This window comes from Vidua macroura, chromosome 6, assembly GCF_024509145.1.
Source record: "Vidua macroura isolate BioBank_ID:100142 chromosome 6, ASM2450914v1, whole genome shotgun sequence".
NCBI lineage: Eukaryota > Metazoa > Chordata > Aves > Passeriformes > Viduidae > Vidua > Vidua macroura.
The window spans coordinates 31,056,007-31,078,882 of NC_071576.1; the positions used below are offsets into that span (position 1 = coordinate 31,056,007).

At 39.3% G+C, this 22,876-nt stretch overlaps 1 protein-coding gene and 1 long non-coding RNA gene across 3 annotated transcripts in view; one reads left to right on the forward strand and one right to left on the reverse strand.

Moving 5' to 3' along the window:
- The window catches only part of LOC128808584 (uncharacterized), a 42,662-nt gene extending 41,054 nt beyond the window's left edge, over positions 1-1,608 (reverse strand). The window contains exon 1 of the long non-coding RNA XR_008437497.1: positions 1,523-1,608. This is a non-coding gene — a long non-coding RNA (uncharacterized LOC128808584). The remainder of the gene's footprint in view (positions 1-1,522) is intronic.
- SPRED1 (sprouty related EVH1 domain containing 1) overlaps positions 499-22,876 on the forward strand; it is a 59,042-nt gene continuing 36,664 nt past the window's right edge. The window contains exon 1 of one of the 2 annotated variants that reach the window (XM_053979876.1): positions 499-1,681. In XM_053979876.1, coding sequence (XP_053835851.1) covers positions 1,653-1,681 — 29 coding nt within the window. In that variant the 5' untranslated portion in view covers positions 499-1,652. Of the gene's footprint in view, positions 1,682-7,868; positions 7,918-22,876 lie in introns of those variants that run through there. The other variant, XM_053979877.1, reaches the window with a different exon arrangement.

Consider the following 22,876-nt stretch of genomic DNA (forward strand, 5'->3'; position numbering starts at 1 on the left):
GCGCCGGGAGGAGCCGCCCGGAGCAGCTTTCGGGCAGGGGGACCCGCTTCACCAAGCCCCCCGCGCTCCCCAGAGACGGCCGCGCTTTCGCGGCTACATTCACTCCGGCTTAAAAAAGTAGCAAAAGAGTGGGAGCCCGGCCCGCAGGCGGAGACTCCGGCGCTTAGCCGCGCCTGCCCCGAGCCCCCAGCCGCTGCAGGCGCCTGAGCCGGGCCCTTCGCCACCGGCTTCCTCCCACCACTCCCGGGACGCCCTCCCCGGCCCGCGGCAGCGACCCCGGGGGTCTGCCCGGACCCGCTTCGAGCAGCGACCGGGCGGCGCGCCGGGGCCGGCCGGGCCCGGGAGCGGCGGCCCCGCGCCCTCGGAGCAGGAAGGAGCGCGGCAGCGGGCAGCCCGCGTATCCCTCCGCGGCGCCGTGCGTGCGTGTGCGGCGGCGGCTCCCCGGGAAGCGCGTGAGGCAGCGCCAGGGGGAGGGAACTACTTTCAGGAAACTCGAGCGTCGGGCAGCGCCGGGCGCCGCGGGGAGGGCGGCGGCGCGAGCCCGTCCGGTGGCGGGCGCGGGTCAAGGGGATTACTTTCCTCCCCTCGCTCTTCCCTCCTCTCCCGCCTCCCTTTCCCCCGTGGTTATTTTGGATCAAGCTGTGGCGGCGGAAGGAGCCTGAAGTCAACGCTTCCGCCCAGTTTTCCTGTGTGGAGGAGGCGGGGGCGGCCGCGAGGAGCCGAGGCGGCGGCAGTGGCCGCTAATGGAGTTGTTGCCGGGGGGGAAGCGCCGCCGCTGAACTTCCCCGCGGGCTTTCTCCCTCCTCTCCCCCTCATCCTGCAGCCGGGGGCTCATCTCTAGCCCTGGGAGTTCTGCTCCCCCTCCCTCCCCGCGCCTCTCCTCACACAAACAGCCGTGACGCATCCTCGCTCTCCGCCGTCCCCCCCCCTTCCCACCCCCAGGCTGGTTTAAAACGCCTCCCTCCCCCCGTCGCCAGCCTTCTCCTTCGGGCCGGCGCGTCCTCCCTCCGCAGTGCTCGGCGTCGCTTTGGAGGGGGTGGGAGATCCTCGCCGAGCCTCTCTGCCCCCCTTTCCCCCTTCCCTCCCCGCCTGCCCCGGCCTGTGGCGGCTCCGGTGTCTGGAGGAATTTCTGCCGCCGCCTGCCCCGGCTGTGCGCGGGCGGGCAGGGAGGGAGGCGGCCGAGCAGCAGCAGGAGGAGGAGAAGGAGGAGGAGGAGGAGGAGGAGGAGGGCAGCAGCGAAGGCGGCTGCAGCGGGAGATGAGCTGCAGCGGGAGGACGGTGCGGTGCAGCTCTTTGCGGCGGGGAGCCCTCCCTTGTCTCCACAACTCTATTCCCCTCTAACTGGGAGCAGCTCAATATTAGAAGATCCGTGAGTTTTGTTTCTGTTTGCTTCACCATCACCACCGTCTTCATCGTCTCCAAAGACAGGGGAAATACGCTGCACCGCCGGACATCAGGATTTCGGGTTTCCAGGATAAAGACCGCTCTCCTATTCCTTCCCCGCCCCCCCTCCCTTACTCACCGCACGGCCCGTGCCCTGGCCGGGGGCGGCAGACCGGGGGTAACAATGGTGAAGTTTCTGGTGAGTTCTGGCTGCGCCCTGGCTGCATCGGTGCTGCTCCGTGTGCCTGTCGGATCGTGGTGAGGAGAAAATGAGCGAAGAGACGGCGACTTCTAACGAGTAAGTGGCGGTGCTCCCCCTCCCCTGCGCCCCGGGATCGGAATGGGGATGGGGCTCGACGCGTCCCTTCGGCTCCGCGCCCCGCGGGGCCTTTGCCCGCGCACGTACGTGTGCTGTCCTCCCCCTGCGCGGACTGCGCATTTCTGCTCGCGTACATGGAAGCCCAGAAGCTCCCTCTTTGTGAAGGAGCTTGGTTTGGAAGGGCTACGAGCCGCCGGCCAGAAAAGCCTGATTTAGTTAAAGCCCGGTAGAAAACGGTGCAGGTAACGATGGTGTCTTGGAGGGGGAGGATAGGTCTGAAATGCCCAGAGAGGTGTCGGCACTTACTACCTCTGATAAAATCCTATTACTTGTAGATATTTCACATGGAAACTAGTGTGTGGGAGCTTCATCCTGCAGGAAACTGCTCCTGAATTTTAATTGGATGAGTCAGTCAGTGTAAATACAGTTTAAACCTACCCTAAAGCCCTTTTTTTCCTTTCTTTTTTCTTTTTCTTTTTTTTTTTTTTCCTTTCTTTTAATGAGCGCTTGGGACTTTTCCCCCCCTTCCCTTCACCCTCCCCACCCCCCTGAGAGGAAAGGGATAGTTCAAGGATCTCTTAAAATTTTTGCTGTGACTGGTTTGGAGGAAATCCAGAGGAGATTGTGTGTGTGTGTGTGTGCGGCTGTATTCTCCTGCATGTAATCAGTCTTTGAAATACATTTGGGTCGGAGGCGGTAAATGCTTGTTGGAAAACATCCGAGTTCTTTATGGCGTTGAACCAGGAATATAAAGTATTTTGAAACTTTTCTTGTGATCGGGAAGTTTAAAGTTGATTGCTGCGGTCTCTGAGCCGTAGCGTTACGATTTGCGATGTCGGTGTTTGCTCGGTCTCGTTTTATGAATGATGCGGTGACGGCCGCGGCCATGGCGGTGGGGAGGGAGCGCTGCGCCCATTGTATCTGTAGGTAGCGGTGAGCGGCCGGGGAGCAGCCGAGCTGACAGGCAGGGTACCGACGGGGCTCCTCCGGCAGGAAAGATGGATTTCCCATTTCACTGCCTTCTTCTGAGCAAAGCCTGCGCACCTTCCCCTGCGCTCCCCAAACGCGGCGTTCGGGTCCCCGGGGAGCGGCGCGGGCCGGGCCCCGCGGGGAGCGGAGCCCGGCGGGACGCGGGGCTCGGGCGCTGCCGCCCGCAGCGTTGAGCGGGCCGGGGAGAGCCGGGCCGGGGGGAGCCGCCGCGGCGCCCGCGGGGCCGGCAGCCGGGGCCGCCGCCGCCATGTTTCCTTTTTTTGTGAATCGCTCTCATTTGCATACCACAATCTCCATTCATAAAAAAAAAAAAAAAAAAAAAAAAAAAAAAAATTGCGAAAAAGAATTGCTGTCACCACTGCTGACCTGCGGCGGAACCTGCCCTGCGGAGCGCACGAAGTGGCTGCTCCCGGGCTGCGGGCCGGCCTGCGGCCCGCGGCCGGCGGCAGAAGGTCTCCAGGACCTGCTGTATTAATATGTACTGTTCACTGCTTGTTGACACAGTTATGTGGGAAATATCAGCTCGGGGAGGTGCTGGGAGCACGTGATCAGCTCCATTCATAAAATACCTGGCTGTCCATTCACAGTGCAGTACAGTGTCTGCATTCAGCAGCCTCGCAGATCAGACCTGCATGGGAAGGGAGAGGCAGCCAGGCCGGCAGGTTTATCGGAGAGGGCAGCAGAAAGAGAGCTTATGGCTGCGAGCATGGGAAGTCACTGTAAAGGGAGATGTGGAGGGACCAGAAAGGCTTATTTTTATGGTTTATGTTTATCTTTTTCCTATAAAGGAGCATGAATTCAGAAGTACCTTCTCGCTGTATCATCTTACATTTAAACTAGGAAGAGTTTTATTCAGAAAATGTTGAAATATTTTCCCCTTCAGGAATACTGAGTCAAAAATAGGATACTGAAAATTGAATTCATTATTATGAATGTATTTTCAAGACAGTGTATTAATCCATTTGGAGTAACTTACATTTTATTGAACAGTACAGCCTTACATCTTCAAGAGATCAACATGGTGCAGAAGGAAGTCAGTCATACCTAATGAGGCATCTGAAAATGTTGCCTATTATACAGGTGACAGTGAAGACAACTAAATTGATAGAAATCAACATTGTGATTCATTTTTCTGTCTGTTTACTCCGAGAATTTTACAGCAGAATAACAATCGTAGTTTCTTCTTAACCTATGCCATGGCTAAAGAGACCTCTGAAATATCAGAATACTAGGAATGTTTTTAATATGGCGTAAATTGTTTAGAGGGCAGTGCATTACCTTTGAATTTAAATTTATTGAAAATTAAAAAAACCCACAGTGAAATTTACTGATGAAGGATCCCAAGAGCAGACAGTGTATTTTTTGATGCAATTGTTTTGTGGTTGCCAGTGTTAAAATGATGTTCATTGCTTATGAGTACAATTTTTCATTATCTTAACAAATTACACAGAGGTGATCCTTAATTATATATCCATGGGGTGGAGGAGGCTTGTTGTTAGTACAGCCTAAGAGAATACCTGAAATATTACAAATCTTTATTTAATAAAAGAAAGTTCATATACAGTATTTGCTTTGAGTTTATTCAGTGGTGCTATAGAAAAAAAAAAAATGTTCTTATATAAATTCCCTTACAAAGAACTATAAACGATGCTTTTTCTTAAAGAATAAATGGGTTTTGTTTTGTTTTGTTTTTTACTTTGTGTATTTAAATATCAGAAATAAAATAAGAAAAATGTTTCTTGGTTGCTTTGCTTTTTTTGACAGCATTTTTGGTGCAGCAAGAGTCATAATTTCTCTCTGGCTGCTTTTGCATATAGCACAAGTGTGTCACTTCAAATGGCTGGGAAATATGATTGAAATGCTAGATAAACTGTTAGTGAAAATAAGACAGATCTACAAATTGAAATTCATATATTAGAAGTTCACCATGTTTAATTTTATCAGTAGAATTGATGGCATCAATGGCCTTGAGTTCATTAACAGATCTTTCAGCATATAAGAGTGAATACGGGTACTTTGCAATGCATTTTGTGTCATTGTAGCTACCAGAATATTCTGGTAATTGAGCATTATTCTTTGTTTATAAAACTTCATTTTACAGAGTCAGATATAAATATTTGTGGTGTCTGGAGTTTGACCTCAGTTAATAATAAATTCTCAGTGGTGGTAGGAAACATTAATTAAGAAGCTACTATTAAGGACTACTACTATCATAGGTTTCTTCTCGATCATGAATATATGGAAGGCAGCCTTATACAATTCTGATTGCTACAGATGAGTCTTCATTGGTGATTTTTACATTGTTCTTGTAAAGATGTTACTGTATTTGTCAGTTAGGTATTAGTTAAATGAAAGTATTTCTATACCTTCAGTTAATTTTATTCTTTTCTTCCTCAGTGATGTTTTGCAGTCAGGGTGGTCAGCATCAACACAATATATTCCCAAAACCAATCCGTTTTTAAATGAGGGAATTAATAGAACTTTTGAACTCACGGGTCAATTTGCTACTCATGAAACTGAATATAATAATGTTAAAGGAGTCATGTCATTGAGCACTATACCAAATTCCTGTTTTGGTGGCAGGTTTTAATTGCTGTCTAGAAATGTGACTGAATTTCAGTGTTAGGGAAAACAGAATAGATGTTGTGCTGTGTAGTCCTCATTCCGTAGGGGTGAATGATGACAGGCTTAAGATGGAGTCGTAGTTGCTGCAATAGAAAAGTAGGAGCACTGCTTTACTGGCTTGTTTACTTTCCTCTGTATTGCAGGTGGCCGCTTTTTATTTCAGGGAATGCTACTGCTCTTGAATCGTATTCAGAGTTGTTTTTACATATTGTATTTCTTACAGATTCAGACTGTCACATGCTGACTGTTTTACCACATAACTATATGCATTTTCCTAGATAATTTAATTAAAGAGATTGTAAATTAAACACAGTATATTCTAATGCTGTGTGCTTAACAACCTCAGGTTATGATGCTATGAACATCCTCAAGTGTTGATTTGAAAAAGTAAAGGTGAACTAAATTTTTAAATAAGGTATTTATTAATGTCTTCCTTTAATATATATGAAAATACTGTTTGTACTTCAAAATTGTATTAAATTTGTCTTACAAGCCCAGATACTGAAAGATGAATGTGAAATTGTACCACAGAAAGTAATAATGCCTGTTAGTTTGGGTTTATTCGTTCTGGGAGGATTTTAACACTTTCCAGCAGGCTAAATTTCTTTCTGCAGTTTATATTGACTCTGAAATTCTTAATCTCTTAATGAAAGGAATTTGTAAATAGAACTATATATTTTTTTAAAGGATAGGATTTTCTAACCCAATTGATTATATTAAATCATTGCAATTCTAATATACTTTCATTTGAGGGAAAGTCGCTTATAGAGTCCTTGGGAGGCTTTTCCAGTTTTATGAACTGATTCTTGCTGTCTGTTTAGCTTTTATGTTGTATGAGACTCTTTTGAAGGTGAAACTGAATTTGCATGTTACATAATCTCAGAGTCAGTTGGAGGGGGGGGATGGGTATTTTTACCTTTTTCTTTCAAAGAAAGGTTCACCCTAGCAACAGTCCTTGATTACTGTGATATTGCAGAAAAATGCTTTTGGATGTTTCACTGTAAGTGGAGCCAGCAGTAATATTTCAATTCAAGAATGCCGAGTGTTTCCCTTGTTTGTTAATTTAAAATGTAATGCTCTTGATGTGTTAAAGTAACTGTGCGGACATCAGCGTGATTTTTAAAAGAAAAGATGGTTCTTGAAAAGAATATATCTTGACAGGATCAGAAGTCACAGGATTAAAGCTGAGGGCAATCCTGGTGCATTTGGGAGAAAATGCTGGTAATTTTGTTTGTTATTTAGCCATTCTTGTGTATATCTGGAGAAATTGTGTGTATTTGTGGGATTACGATGAACACCAGAAGTAAAAAATACTCTTCAGAATATTAACACAAGTTTGAAAAGGAGACAAAGGAAATAATTTTGGTTTTTTGGTTTTTACTCCGCTGATTCCAAACGAGTGACTATGATATGACATAGAGTGTATGTTGTCTTAAATGCTGTTGTTCAAATGTTAAATGTTTGCTTTCTCCCTTTTACTCTTCTTCCTCAGTTACATGTCACACGTTACTCTAAAGAATTTGAAAGATGTCTGGAAGTTGTCTTATTGTTCAGGATCCCAGTTTCTTTATGGCTGCTTTGAGAAGGAAATGTCTCTCTTTTTTTCCTTTCCATTCTGGTGTGCAACAACACTTCAGCAAGTAAATTTAAACTAGCAGTTTGCACAGTTATTGAATGGCTGGAATTGATTGCAAACAAAAATTTAATGTTCCCTAAAAATATAAAGTTTGTTCCTCCCTTCTCCCTTGAAAATATTCATACCTCTTTCTGAAAGCATTTTCCATTGTTTTGTATCTATTTAATTATGGGCAACTAATGTGCTACAAAGTTTCCAAATTAAAATTCAATAAGATATAAACACATTTGCAACTTTTTTTATACTTTCTAATACTTCATTAGGTGTGTCTCCTATCTTCAGCAATGCTTATTTCTTGGTGAAAGGAAGAGGACTGAATGCTCTTGTGTATTGCCATATATTTCTAGACTTAAGACAATAGCAATATATACTTCTGTTGTGCTTGGTTTTTTGTACTCTGTAAGTGAAGTTTGGAGGTTTTTTTGTTAATTCTTAAGACTATGCTCTAGTAAAATCTTTTGGCTGTCACTATTTCCTGTGGTTTTTCTCATTCATAAAATGATAACATTTTGTATATGGTAAAAAATTTTATGGTATGTCATACTAGCTTAAGCACAGCACCTCTCCTTCCTGAAAGTTGTAATAGGAATCAATCTATAAGACTGCTGTGATATTGAACAGCACTTACACTTATATAAAGTAAGCAGACATTTTAAGTGCATGTGTTTTCTAATCTTTTCAAGCTTATCTTTACAATAATGTTCATGCTGATATCTGTGGTATCAATTTTTTTTTAAATAGATATTAATTTGTCTATATTCATTGCTTTATTTTAATTTCTCTCCTACATAGGAACAAGAAAAGGAAGAAGATCCAAGCAACCTACAAGTCTTTAGATATGCTGAGGGACAAAAAATTTGCATTTAAGTGCTCTGAGTGCTAGAATTTGTTCATAAATGTGGTTCTGATTAAATAACAATTCACTTGCTACACACAGGCCCTAACTCCCAATGCTCCAATTAAGGTGGGGAAAACAGATGATGATACTATTATTATTATTACTATTATTAATTTTGTCCCAATATAATGACAGTAAATTAATCTATCTCTTAGAGGAAACTACTCACAAGCATTTTTCTCTGTAAGAACTCAATGTCATATGACAATAAATAATTCAAACAGGGAAAACAGGCCATAGAAACTTCATCAGTTAATGTGTTCCATTCTGCACTGCTATGTGGTACCAAACTTCCATTCAGAAGGAAACATTTATGTGTACACTATGCAAAAAATCACCAAATGTGTATAATTGAAACATCTAAACCATCTTAAAAATTAGGTGGTATGGCATCTGTTTCTTCTTTCCCTCCCCAGATGTATTCATTCCTGTGTTTTGACTACTGCTATTCATAATGGTTTAATTATGTAAGGAAGTCTAATTCTGCTAAAGCAAGTTTTAACACTCACCTATTCAGAATGCCAGAAGGAATTCTGTGTCCCAAATGCTTGGCTTGAATGGTTTTGTGAGCCAGTTTTTGACCGGAATGGTTTGCAAGACCAGGTGTCATTAAAGTCTACGGAAGGGTTGGGGTATTTTTGAGTTTTTTTTAAAAACTCCAGAAAATAGTAATAAATGAATAAGCTTTCTCCAAGATGATCTGACAGCTCTCAACAATCACTCTTTTTCTTTGACTCCTGCTGGTTAGTTGAGATACTGAAGTTTGTCAAAGCAAAAATGAAACTGATTTATTTCAGTTTTAAGTAAAGTCAAATGTTGTCAACAAGCATATATAACAACAAGAAGCATCAAAAATTTCATTAATGAAACAAGTAATTACTGAAGTCTAGTGCCAAGTTTATTAAAAATTGTTACTGAGACTGAGTGTCTTCTCTAAATAACCCCAGAACTGGTAAGATGTGGCTGTCAGTGAGGATTCCTGCCTGGCATTTTTATTCCTTCAGAAATTGTGCAGAACTGTTTTGGTAAAGTGGTATAAACCTTGAGGGCAGAAGAGATTTCTCTCTCCTTAGCCTTTTTTGAAAGGATTAAGTAAGGGTAGTGAAAGGTGGGAGTACAGTGCCTGCTCTGATTTAGGAATTTTTATGTAGCTTCTTAGAAACTTTCTAACCTCTCAGATGTGATAAAGTATTATGAGCCCTGGGTATTCCTTTCTGTGCATGGTATGCTTATTCTGGATCCCAGTACAGCATGTCTTAATATGAGGCCTGTGATTGAGGCTGATATATGTTGAACCTTGAACAGGAATACATTTTTAAAAGATGTAAAGAAGCTAATTCAGGATTTCGAGATGAGATTAGTACATTTAAAATGGGAAATCCTGAGGGTTTTTTTAATCTATGTATGGAGCTGACCTTATGTAACAAAGCTATATGTTTGTAAGCACTAGTTGTTGTTGATAATCACTGGTCTTTGCTTGCTTTAGGGCCAACAGTAATTTGGAAGTTTTATAGTAGGATAGACTTTAGATAGCTATATTTGTGCCCTCTTCAGGGGGTAGTTAACTATCTCATTACAAGTTCCATTTGTGATTCAAATGATACTGATCTGTGCTACTGATGTATGACTGTGCTACTGATGATGCAAAAAACTTCTGGCATTGCTGTCTCTAATTTTAGATTTTTAAGAAGAAATTGCTGGTACCAATTGTACATAATGAGCGTGCCAGGGGAATGCAAAATTGTAAAATTAAATGTTTGAGAATTTTTGGGTTTGAGAACTGAGATTTTTTTGTGCAAATAAAATCCATGTGGCCAGGATGTATGAATTTTGATGATTTTGGTAATCAGACAGATACATAGCTGTAATCAGATTGCCTGGGTTCTGCTCTCAAACCTTCAATATTAGGAAATGGCCAATTTTCTTTTTTTTAAACCCCTTGCCTCATTTACTTCTGTGCCAGAGGATGATTGTGTCTTCTGGTCATGCACAGGTGGTTCTGTGTAATTGAAGACTGTGTCTTAGTAAGTGTTAAAATTCTATAAATACTAATATTGAAAAATAAAACAGATTTGTTAGGGACTTTTTGTTTGATTTGTTTCTTGAGTCTGATTTTAGTTTTTAATCTGCAGATTTCAACTATGTGAGCATTTCAAATGTTGGTAATTGCATCGCTGTAATTGTATCCAGACTTGTAGCATGCTGTTTCTTACATTCTTTCCGCTAATGTGATTTTCTTAATCATTATCTGAAAGTTGGGGTTTTAGTGTTGGGGGTTTTTTCCCCACCAGTTCAGAACCTCTCTCTAGTTTTATGAGAATTTTATTTGAGCAAATAATACAATTGCTATGTTGAACTTTATTTTGGTTTGGTTCTTCTAAGGCAGTAATGGCATCTGATATGAGAAGTCATGCATGCTAGACACATGCATCACAATGTGGCAAATCACAGAGTGCCAGTGAGACTGTTAACAATGTATGGGCTTATTTGCTGTGGAGCTACCCAATGTAAGGGATGCCATTAAGCCTGGGTTTTCTGTGGTGTCCCTCATGTATCCTGTAGGAATGGTGTTATAGTTCGGGCCTGTAAGTGCAAGGTACTTGCTGCTCTCATTGACATGAAAATACCAGTTGCTTGTCATTTCTTAATGAGAAAAAAAAAAAAAAAGTATGTTTTCTATCTGGATCTTTTTTTCTCTTTTGGGGGGTTGGGGTGGGTGGGGAAACTTGTAGGTAAACTGCGTTCATAAAATCTTTTACTGTGTTGTGCTTTGTGGTTCCCAAAGAAGTTAGTTTGTGTAAATCAAGCCATTATTAATTACACAGTTGTTTAAATGCATTAAGACCCATAAGTGTCTCGACAGAATCTTCTTCAGCTTCTACTTCTTTCAGGCTCCCAAAAAGTTTTTAATGGATGTGTAACCACTGCTTGAACAGTCTTGTGATAATCTCTAGCACAGTACTTTCATGCTTTCTGTATTTGTACTGAACGAGGCTAGCTTAAAATATCTTATATTGTCTTAGGTGTATTCAACTTGACACATCCTCTAGAAGAGCCCCCATATGCACCTTAAAATGTACGTGCTTTGTTACTATGGTGATGCAGAAGAATCGTGCATGTTAACAACCCGTGTTAGGTAATGGAGGATTTGCAGAAATCAGTTAAGCATCTGCCTGGGGCATGGAAAACTGAATCTGTGACCATACCTGTACCCCAGCCTCTTGGCTGCAGGCAGGCTGAGGGGATCTTGTTATGGGATTACCTGCTTCCCTGTTTTCAGGTTGTCTGAGGGGTGAAGATGACATTTCGGTAATGGTTTCAGAAGGTGAAGTAGTCTTCCCTTATCATATACTTTTAAGTATCTTCTATCATATACTTAGAGTGTTCTGCATAGCGTAAATGAGATGCTTGGGCAAATGTGTGTTTGTCACTGACACAAACCTCATTTTTCTTTTCTTCAAACTACCTGGGCTGATGATGCATGAATTCACGAGCTTTCATTTCTCAGCTATGGCTGCCTGCAAATCCTGCACAAGGAGAACATGTCCACATTCATTCCCCTGAAGCAAGGTAGAAAACATGAGCTCTTTTTCATCTATTAGTTGAATTCTGGATGAAGAACAGGTCTATTCAAGGAAGCTATTCCAGAACACATGAATTTAGAGTGCTGTACATTAGTATAGTGTAATTTCCTGTGGAGGCCTTTTATTTTCCTTGTTCTGGAGTAAGTTGTGGTTAACTAGGGGAAAACTAGGGGAAAACCTTAGTTGGTTAATTAGAGGAGCTTTTTCAGGTTCTCCCTTCTTTCCTTCTTTGCTGTGCATTTTAAAAAGTATAGGTTTTTTGCATTAATTATTTTGTTTATTTTGTTTCTTTGTGGTTTTTTGTTTGTTTTTCATTTGATTGTTTTGTTACTGCTGAAAGTGATTTATCTTTTCCATGTTTTGAATGTATTGGTTTTGAAGTGTGTGGGTTTCTCACCATCCTCATAGATTTTGGCTTGTTTATAGTAGTTTTAGGAAGCATTTTTTTCTGACTATTTCTCTATTAGTGTTTTCATACAGGTTATCCTGAAAAGCTTGTCTGGAAAGTAAGCCACTGTTTAGTGTCTCTTGGAGATGTTTCACTGGTCCATTGAGCATCCTTACAGGTCTTAATACCAGGGTTTTACCCTTGAGCAATGCTAGCAAGAAGCTTGTCTTTTACCACTTTGGAACAATAAAAACATAACCCAAATAAAAACATGTGTTTCTTTTGCTGTAGAAGGAGAGAATGCTTCCCAGAGGCTACAAGTTCATCTTCTTTTCATCAGTGAACGAAGACGACATTACAAAAATGTTGAAAATCAATGTTGAATCACTTCTCTGCTACAGAAAATTCAACTTTTTTGATATTTGCAAACAAATCTTTCTGAAGTAGAACTGCAGTTAGATGTGTAGCTCCTTTTCAGACCAAAACCAAAATGTATGGATTAGACTTGAGGAGTAACTAGAAATAATTTTACTAAGTCTGTTATTTCAGCTGGTGTTTTAGGCCTGAGGGCTCTTGGCAGATATAGGATTGGCTTTTCTACCATTTGGCAAATCTATACTGCTTGAGCTTGAGCTCCACAACTGAATCTCAGTGGATGAAGTAAGAGCTTCTAGTTAGTTTTAAGATCCTCATGCTCCTTTCAATATGAGCTTGGATCAACTTAGCATCCCAAATAAAGCATGATGATCCAAATCTCTGCCATGTACTTCAGTAAAATATCATTTCAGTAGGGAAGTTGCAAGAGAGATCCTAATTGTATTTCACATGGCGAAGGAGGAAGGATCAAGTGACACTTCTCAAGGGCAAGAGTTATTTTGGTCAGCTTTTCTAAGATTGCTTCACAGTTTGTTTTAGAGGCAATTACAGTCAGATAGTACAGAAACTGTAGTATCCTACAGGAGAAATTATTTGCTTTCTGCATTTTTTGTTTCTTCACGTATACCTATGTATTTTACAGTGTAGAAAACATAACTGTCAGTTACAGCATTAATGTCTGTGATCTAGGGTGTATTTGGTGAGAGGATTTTTTTCAGTGTTGTTACTGCTTGGCTTCCCTTATTTTGTCTAAAGAATATAACAGTACATTTGATTCCTGTTGAATTCAGTCTTAATAGTTGAAATTAAAGATGCTGTTCAATCTTTTATCATTAACCAAAAAAAAAAAAAAAATTGGTTGTATCACGTTTTCAGTAGGATATAATTTCTGTTAGCTTTATTTACACTGGGAAATGGTGTTCTCCAAAGGAGGGTCTTACTTTCCTCTGCAATGAGTTCTTACTATAACACAGCAAATAATTTGGTCAGGATGTATTCTTGTTTGTCTTTTGGATTTGCCCTTTGTCAATAACAATGCTGGACAAAAAGTAGGAAAATCTTTGGTCTAACCTTTTCTTCATGCAATATTCCAGTAGGTCACAAGAAGCTCAGATCAATAGTTTTCACAATTTAAATAGCCAGCTACTATTTGTATTCCTTTCATTTCCATGACAGTATGATGAGAAATTGCTGTAGCATCTGGCAGTGCTAGTAGGGAGGTTTATGTATTCCTTCTTTCTATCTCTTTTTGAAGTTTTGATTTTTCCTAATGATAAACTTAGGTTCATTAACCTTCAGTCTCTCAAGCTCCATTATGTACCATTTTCTTCACAAAGGAAAATGTGTGTGTGCTTTATTCATTCCAATATTAGACTTGCACTGCAGTTTCTCAGTCTTGGCTGCTACCAAGTGAGGTTCCAAGATCCACAGGAGTGAAGTTGAATTCAGTGTTAATCATATTCCTTGAGATTGCACAAAATTATTTATCTGTGGCTCTGAAGGGTCTTGAAGTTGCTGCTCCTTTGTAAAAATACACAGAAAAGGGTACTCACAAGCAGATCTTCATAAATCTATAGGTGTTTTTAAGAGATGTATGTAAATGCCCCCTCTCCCAAGCAGTATGAAGATTTGTAATGATATATCTGATATGTGCTATCAATGGGTTTGTTGTAAAGGTTTCTGATATCCTACATTATTTGAAATACTTAACTCTTCAGGATAGGTTTAAAGGTTTGGTTTGGGTTTTTTTTCAGACCCTTTCTGTTAGCCTATGAAATATTTCAGAATAAACTACAATTGTATAAGTACACAAGCAATTTAAAATAGGAATAAAAGAGAATTCCATTAATGCACTGTGTTTAATCAATACTGACAAATCCAGTTTCACTAAATACAAGAGTACTGGTGCTGTCATTTTGACACACAAAATAACATTGTCTCTATATAGTTAATAGTCCTCTCAAAGCAACTAAAGCAAATTTACAGTTGAAATCAGTTAATGAGAGAGAGTGGGAGTAGATTTATTTAAAATCTACTGAACTTAAATGCTCACTTGTTTGCTTTTTAATGGTAAAACAGATCTGTGGTTTGAAATGGTTTGGGGAAGTTGTGACAAGGCAGATGATGTTTCAGAACTGTTGAAAGACTACAGAGGGGTCAGCTACAGTTTCTCCTTTCTGAGAGATTGGAAATGTCTCTTTGAAAATGTCTGAGAAACTCAATAGACATTGAAGATGCTCAGAGATGCCATTCATATCTGGACAGTATTCCAAGAGCATCACAAATGAATAATGATTTACTACTTTATTTTGTTATTTTAACTTCTTAATGCTGCTGTTACCTGAAGATTATCATGCTTTACATAAAAACATAAGAGTTTCCATAGAGGATCTGGCAAAAATTTTTGTTGACATCCTTTCTCTGACTTTTCTATTTGCTATGGAACTTGGTTAAATTCCAAATGCATCTGTTTCCTCATCAGGAGGTTTGAGCTGAAATATTTTATTTCTTTCCAGATTCTTTGGTGGGAAACTTTACCATGTGGTTGTTTGGTAGGGCTTCATTTGACCTTAGCAGAAAGTTAGGTTTGGGTGGTTTATCTGTTCCTAATTGAAGTGTTGTGTTTTTCAGTTTAAGAGAACTGAAATTGCTATGCCAGCTTATGGAGTTTTAATCTTTTGATATAACTGGCTGTTCATGGTTGATGGTAGAACTTGGAATTAGTCTTATCTAAATGAAGTATTTCAGTATGTGTGTATTACATGGATATTTCTTTTCTTGAAACCATTTGTCTCACAAGAACCATGTCAATAAGGTGTTGAGGGAAAATGGTAAGCATGATGTTCTAGGGAAGAACTTAGCAATTCAGTTTTTTAAGAAATTCATTGAATTTATAGTCACGTCAGTGTCAACTGCCTTCTTTCTGATGTTAAGGTGGTATTTTAGCAGAGAAAGGGATTGGGAGGTGCTGGTGCTCTTGGGTTTTGTCCTTGAGCAAGAACCTCATGAAGTAGGAGGGAGATTGCCTTTGTTGCTTTAATTCAGTCAAGGTTCATTCATTAATGCTTGGAAACCGGGTGGGTTTCTTGTTTGTTTGCTTTGTTGGGTTTTCTGTGTGGTTTTTGGTTGGTTGGGTTTTTTTTTAAGATGCTGCTTTACACTAGATACAATTGAGGCACAAACAAAGAATTTATTGATTACAGGTTAGGTACTTCAAAATTTGCCTGTGTTTCACTTAACTGTAGATGTGTCATTTTTGTACACAAAACAAAATATGCTTAATGGAAATCAATTGAATTCAAGGAAATTCTAACTGGTTATTTGGGCCAAGGCAATACTGACTGCAAATGTGAATTCATATGGATTTGAGAGAGCTGCTGAGTGTTTTAAATTACATTTTTTGTGTTGTTGAACTAGAGTTAAATTATACCAGGTCTGGTTTTGTTGCATGCAACACTTCCTCAACTGTAAAATCTTTTTCGAAGATGGTATTAGAGAGATGAAAGTATGAAATGAAAATAAGGGCAGGAGCATGGAAGGGCAAAAGTAAAGCTGCTGTAAGGGCTACCTATGTCTGCAAAATATAGTAATTCCTTTCCCCTAATTAGAGCTGGACCTTCTGCCAAGACAGGTCTGCTGTTCCAGCTGGGGCTTGCAGTAGGTGATATATACCATTCTTTTAATTCTCAGTGGCATTGATGGAACCTGTAGCTACTTTTCTTTGCCCCTGACTATCCTTGTTAGAAGTTGAAATGGAAGGCAATAGAGGTAGTATGACAATGCTGAAAGAAAAAAAAAAATATTGACAAGGACAGAAATCTGGGGCCTAGTTTTAGGTATGCATCTAGAAATCAATTAGGCAAACTGCTGGCATTAAATTTCTAAAATTATTTCAGATGCCTGTCTTGCTATTTGAAAACTCTCGCTGTAGCAGATTTTTAAGGTTTTTCATTGAAGTATATAGTACAGTGAACATTAGAGTCCTTTATTAAGACTGCTTCTCCTTTTGAATTACTGCCCTGTTGCCCAGTGCATTGAGTTCTGGAAAAATACCTAGTAAACTCCACAGCCTAATTCATGTTCTGTTTGGCAGTGTTGGAAGCTATAGATAGTTTGTCTAAGAATTGCTTCCAGTCCTACCAGTGGTATCCATGGCACTAGTAAGAAAGCATTTTTAGGCAATTTTTATCGGCTTTACTTGTTAGCTTTCTTGATACTTTAAAAGAATGCCCAAACACTATTCTAAAACTTTAAAGAAAATGCAAAGAGAGGTTTAAATGGCTCTGTGGGCTATACAGCTGCCACTCTTTATATGAAGAATGACAGGCTTCACCAGAATGTCTGGCTCTTAAAGCAGGAGACCATGATGCTGAAACACATTAGAGCAATGTTATTTATATTCTGCCAAAAGCAATTATCTTGCAAGACTTATAAATATGTGTGAACTTATATGTGTGTGATAAACTCTACAGACTTCCACAGAGATCTGTAGGTCTACTCAGAGTGATATATTTAAATTTTTGCAGGACTGAAGCCCAAGTGTTTGCATAAAAAGATGTTTCTAGTTGCAGACATATGCTGATTATTCAGTAGTGTGGCAGGAGTGTTTGGGATTGGCCTGCTATGATTAGGATTGTTAGTGTGTCGAGCTAAAGAGTTTTATATTTAATAGTATTTGATAAGAGTTGTTTAAAGAAACCTGTCTGGATCCACTGGTATTTCTTTTCAGCAACAACTTCTAAGCTCCCAAGAGCTCTTATCTATCCAAGTACCCTATTTTTAATTTCTGTGAATCCTTTACTTTTTTTTACTATGAAGATGTATTACTCCTTAAAAATACCTTCAGTTAGCTACTTCAGGCCCTAAAACTGGCTTTATTCTATGCTGTGTCTTTTTGTCACCCTGTGACAGAAAATGAGCTCCACTGTTTGAGAGGAAAGGCCTGTACTTTGGATCTTGGCTACCAAATAGAGCAGCTTTTCTCTTCACCCCACAGCTGTTGTTAATGTTTCATTCTGCAACTGCTAGAGGATGGGCAAGTAACCATCCTCATACGAGACAAAAATATAACTCCATTAGTCAGCTGGCGTGGGTTGTTGAAGCAAAAATGCAGGCAGTATTTTCTCCTGATGGAGAAAAATCCATCACATCCTATTAAAGTTGCCATTAGCTGACTATGGGCAATGTACATTTCCTGAATTCATGATTGCCTGTTCTCCTTACTTTGATGGCTGTCTACTTTAAAACTTGTAATTTAGTCAAACTATTATAGGATCATGTTACATCTCTGGGGTTAATTTTATTTGACATATAATCTGTCTGGGAAAAACTTATAAGAAATAATGATATTTGATGCTAACTGAAACTCAAATTTCTCAAATTATTGTAGTGTGAATTAGAGAACCTCATTCCTAAAGAGGTTCCATGAGATTTCTCAAATCTATATTACCCTATAGGACTTCTAAGATATAGTATTTAAACTCATTGCTGTTAAACACAGATTTTTAAGTTTCTATCAAAGATGGCATTGTGGGGAGGAGGAGGTTGTGATTTTTTTTTTTTTTTTTTTTTTTTTTTTTTTGGGTTATTTGGATTTTTATTTTTTACAGCTGTCTGTACAGGTTGAAAATGTGATAGGCTTGTGGCATCTCTGACATTCTCTTGCCAGTCAATATTCATTTTTAATTTTAAGTGAGGGAAAGTTATAATCCTTCAACTTTTTTACTTTAACATTTGAACCCTTAAGATTTTTGGATGTTTAATCTTCATAATGTGAAATTATGACCTAAAGCACAACCAAGAAAATAAAAAGGTGCAATCTTTTCCTAGCTGCTTATCAATGAAAAGAAAATTATTTTTCTTTTGTATTGTGGAAGTGTGACTCTTCCATCATATCTAGAGCAGTGTTTCAATAGAGGATTACTCCCTCTCTGAGAGAAATACATATGTGGTCAGGCTTCTTCTTAGTTTGGTGCTTAGGGATTTTGTTAAAATCCCTTATTTCTTTAATTGTTTATGTACTTTTTTTTAATGTAATGTGGACAGAGGGAAATGTACAATCTCTTAAATTGAGAGGGATGCATATTTAACCTAACCATGAAGACTGAATGTTTTTTTGCAATAACACTTCTGGTATTAGTGTATCAAATGTCATAGATCATTGGTTGCAGGTTACAGGTGCATTAACACCTATGAGTTAAAGGCAGACTATTGTGCAATTCCTATGCTGAGTGACCCATGTCTATTTCCACGTTGTGTAGGGTATTGATGAAGAAATGATGCAATGGAAAACTGTGGTTTAGTTTTGGTCCTTATTGCAGTAATGTTTCAGTATAGGCAGATCCTGGATGTATCTCCAGCTATTTAACAGTTCTTTGTCTCTGGTGGTTTTCATGTTTATTTAGGGCAGGTAATTGGCAACACCTTCTGCCACTTCAGTTTTGCTCCCTATTCCCTCAAGTAAAGCCTCTTCTTGTTGTTCTCAGTAAGCTGTCTATGTGGTAGTAAAGAATTTAAAAACATAGCAGCGAGCAGAAAAGTTAAATTGGAAAATTAGATGACTGTGTTCTAGTTGAATTAAACTAAATAGTAAAAATTACATAGCTCTGGCTGAGGGAACTATTTTCTGTCTAGTCACTTGTTGCATGTTCATGTATGTTGTATACTGTAAAACCTAGTGTAAAAATGTTGACAAAATGTTGTACTGTTTTGCACAAAAACTTGGTTGCTCGGCTAAAAGCTGTTGTAAAATGCAATTATTAATTTATTAGATTGAAAATAAAATCTCTGTAAAAATAATTTGTAGCTTCCCAGAAAAGAACATGAGCAAGATCCTATTTCAGTGTATTTGATCAGAAAATTCTATTTTTACCAGAGTTAAACACAGGTTTCATGGATGTAAAGGCTGGGCCCTTTTGGGAATCCTATCAGCTCTTCACTGAGAGTAATGGAATATCTCCTCATGTGCTGTGTCTTAGAGTGGTTGTCCTACTGGATTTTTGCAGTTTGGTATTCAATAAAACTTTAATGCTTTCCCTTCATGAAAGGAAAAATCCATCTTCACTATGTTTCTGATTGGCCTGGTTTTGTCTGGCAGCTTCCAGGCAGCCATGGAGGTTTCAGATTCTAACCTTTCTCTCTAGTCTCACTCTCCAGCAATGAGTTTATCCTCTGCATGCATTGCTTATCAAACAGGCACTGTTTTTTTCTTCAGTGCAGTAATTTTCTTTATGTCAAAGCCTTCCTGCGTGGTAAACAGTACATCCGAGTCCTTGTTTTTTCTCCGGACCACTTGAAGGTGCATGTAGGCAGCTAGATAGAAGCTGGAGCATGCTTCTGTGAGTATGGACAGGGCTGCTCTTGTCCTTGAGTAACATTTTCTGTACTTCCTACTTGTTACATTAGGCATAGATATAGTACTGGTCTCTGTGAACATAGGCATGTGGACACTGGTATCTGTAGTCTCTCCCTCTTACAGGAGGGTTTCTCTTCATATTGGCTTGGTAGGAAGCTTGTTTTGCCTCTTGCGAATTGAGAGAGATTGCCATATGGTCTGGTACAGTTCATGTACACAACTGTGATCCAGTAGAGGAAAGGCAAACTCCCAACCCCCCTACTGCTGTTTCAGAAAGGAACAGACAGGAGGAAGTAGGAGTGAGAACAGATTTCTGGATAGATTGGTAGGCAGTGGGGTGAATTCTTAGCACTTCCCACCAGAAGTCTATTCTAATAAGCGTCGGATTTTAACTGTGTGTATGCTGCTGAGGAAGCTGGAATATGAGTATGAAGAGTAAATGCATAAATAGACTTAAAGGGATCATTTCAATTTAAAATCATAGAAGTGTTTATTTCATATCTGAAACAAGGCTGCGGTGCTCTCAGCTTCTAGATGGGTGAAGTTAATAATGGCTTGATTTTTTTTGTTTTGAACTTCCATTTTTTTCAAACTCTACATTCAACTGAATATATGCACTACTGGCTTTATCTAGAAAACACTGCTGTAGCAGTATCCTGACTGAATGAGATTTTCCTAGGGTTCACACCTAGGAAGTATGTGTATAAATAGATTGAAAGTGATTGAAATATGCCAAATGCAACAGAAATTTTTTTCTTGGTTTCTGGGTCCCTTAAAGCAAAGGGGTAATGTTATTTGTTCCCAGAGTGTGCAGGAAGAAAAACGAATTTTTGTTTGACAAATGGCTAGGATATTGATTATCAGTTTCAGTCTGATTTAAATCCTTACTTCTTTACTGAGTTAAAGTAGTAAGCAGTTAGTCTATTTAGAATTTTCAAAATTGTGTAGACTATAGGGAAACTTTTATGGCTTTCCTGTGGATAAAAAAATTATTTTATACATACCTGTGTCCCTCAAAATGAATATTTTAGATAAGTCTTTAAAAACCTATGCAAACCTGCATTACTAATGATAAAATATAGTTTTGAGCTGCCAGTGAAAGGCATAGTTGACATTCACAGACTTGGCCATAGGCATAAGGGGCACCTGACTTAAGTAAGTTGGGGCACTGATCCATCAGAACAATCTTTTGGGGAGGATGGGTTTTCTGTTTTGGTTGCACAACTAGTTCTCTTTACAGTTGTATACTGATTTAAGTTAACACAAAGGAGGTAGGAGAATTGTACCCCAAGACTGGAGAAGAAAGGGGTAGGAATTCAGGCTGGATTTAGGCACAGAGGTTTAGCTGCTTTCCCATTATCCCATAAAAGCAAATAATTTTTGCTGCAGACCTACAGATGCTGAATCACTGATAGAGCTCTGAATCTTTGGCTGCTCAGACATCTCCTATGAATAACATCTTGCAATTAATAAGGAATTCAAAAAATGAGAACTTTACGTAGCATTTATGTGCTATGCATAGTACAGTGTACTCCTGTCTCATAGCTGTTCAACGGAGCATCACCCTTTCATTTGTCTCCTGGAGATGCATCGTCTGTCTGTGTCAAAATGCTTACATGAGTGCAGTCTTTTCTTTTGAGTGCCAGTTTACTGGAACCCAATGTTAAAGTTTCAAATCCATGGATTTTGAATTATTTCCTTGCATTCTCAGCAAATGCTGAATAACTTTTTATAAATAATGATCCTTATTAAAGGATGAATAGCTGCAAAACTTGTAGAGTTTTCATGTTTGGGGCTTTTTTTTCTTTTTTTTCCTTTCTTCCTCTTTTGTAAAGAGGAGATTTGTATTTCCTCTCCCTTATGTGCTTGGCATAATAATGCAGGAGCATGAGCAAGAGGGGGGAAAAATGTTTACAAGCAACAGTGGTTCATGATGCCAGTAGTACTGTGGTTGGGAAATGTGTTTTACCAATAAATTGACTAATCTCAATTTAAAGTATCTCCTTAACAAGTAGTTAGTTAGCAGCATGGTCACTTCGTCAGTTTTTGTTTTTCTTTATTGTAAATAAATATTTTGTGGCAGAAAAGGTTCAGTTGCCAAGTGAATTTTTCTAGGTTATTTTTAAAAGCTACTTTTCTGTTGTAAAACCTTTTCTGGGTGATATTTCCTTGAGTGTTGGTAACTATGCATCAGTGAAGATGAGGTGATGAATCACTTCAGGCAAATCACATTTATTTGCTGTATATTAAACTTCTTCTAAACAGAGGCTGCTATAATTCCTTTCCAGTAAAAAGATCCAGACTGAATACTCCTAACCCTTCCTGAGACTTATAGTAGCTTGCGTTCAGACTTCTAAATTCATACAGTATGACTATTATCTTTAGTGCTAATTTATTGTAAAATTATTGACTTATTAGTATAAAGGTTTGGCCATATATGCTGTATCAATGTTTTAATGTGTAGAAAGGTAGTACTTATCTTTTATATCTGCAATGAAAATATTAGGTTTTGCATGGATTAATGATAGAGTGATTTAAAGCTACATGCAAGGTTATATGTGCTTATAATTGATCCTCTTCTTGTGATGTATTTTCAATTGTATTTCTTGAAAATTGTTGTTTCTCTCACTACATTAAGGGATGAACTTTTTAATGTTCAGAATACCTATTTTCTGTGCTACCAGAGTTAATCCCTTTGCACCTTCTGGAATCAAGAGTGCTTTCCTTTTGTGTATTCAATCATTACATAAAGGAAATGGTTTGCAATGTTAGCCTGTAAACTGGGCTTAACTAACACAAGGAGGGCCAAAACCTCTCACTGTAAGAATTCAGAGAAAGAAAATATATGTTTCTTGGGAGGAAGAATGTTTTTTTTCCTTTTTTTTTTTTTACATGTTTGATCCTCAAAGTTGCTCACATAGGAAGCCAAAAAACTTGATAATTAGATTTTCTCTTTATGTTTATCCTGCAGAAAAAGGTCACATGTGCCAAACTTTGTGACTTAAATCCTGGGTGTTCATACTGTTAGTTGTGTCCTAATCTCAAAATACATATGTAATGTAGATAAGCAGGCAAGCTCCAACTGGGCTGTAATTTACTGATCAAGGTTGGATAATTGTTCTGGATTGAAGTTGCTTTTTCTTCTGGATTATTCTTGATTCACATCAGCTTTCCCAGTGTTGATAACTGCAAAGCTGCAGAAGCAGTGGAGAAAGTGCATGTAGAAATAAATGATCAGGGCAAGAGAAGGATGGAGAGTGCTTCTGGCAACAGTGCCAGATCACATTACTTTAAAGTGCTTAGAACAATAATTGTAGTGTAGGT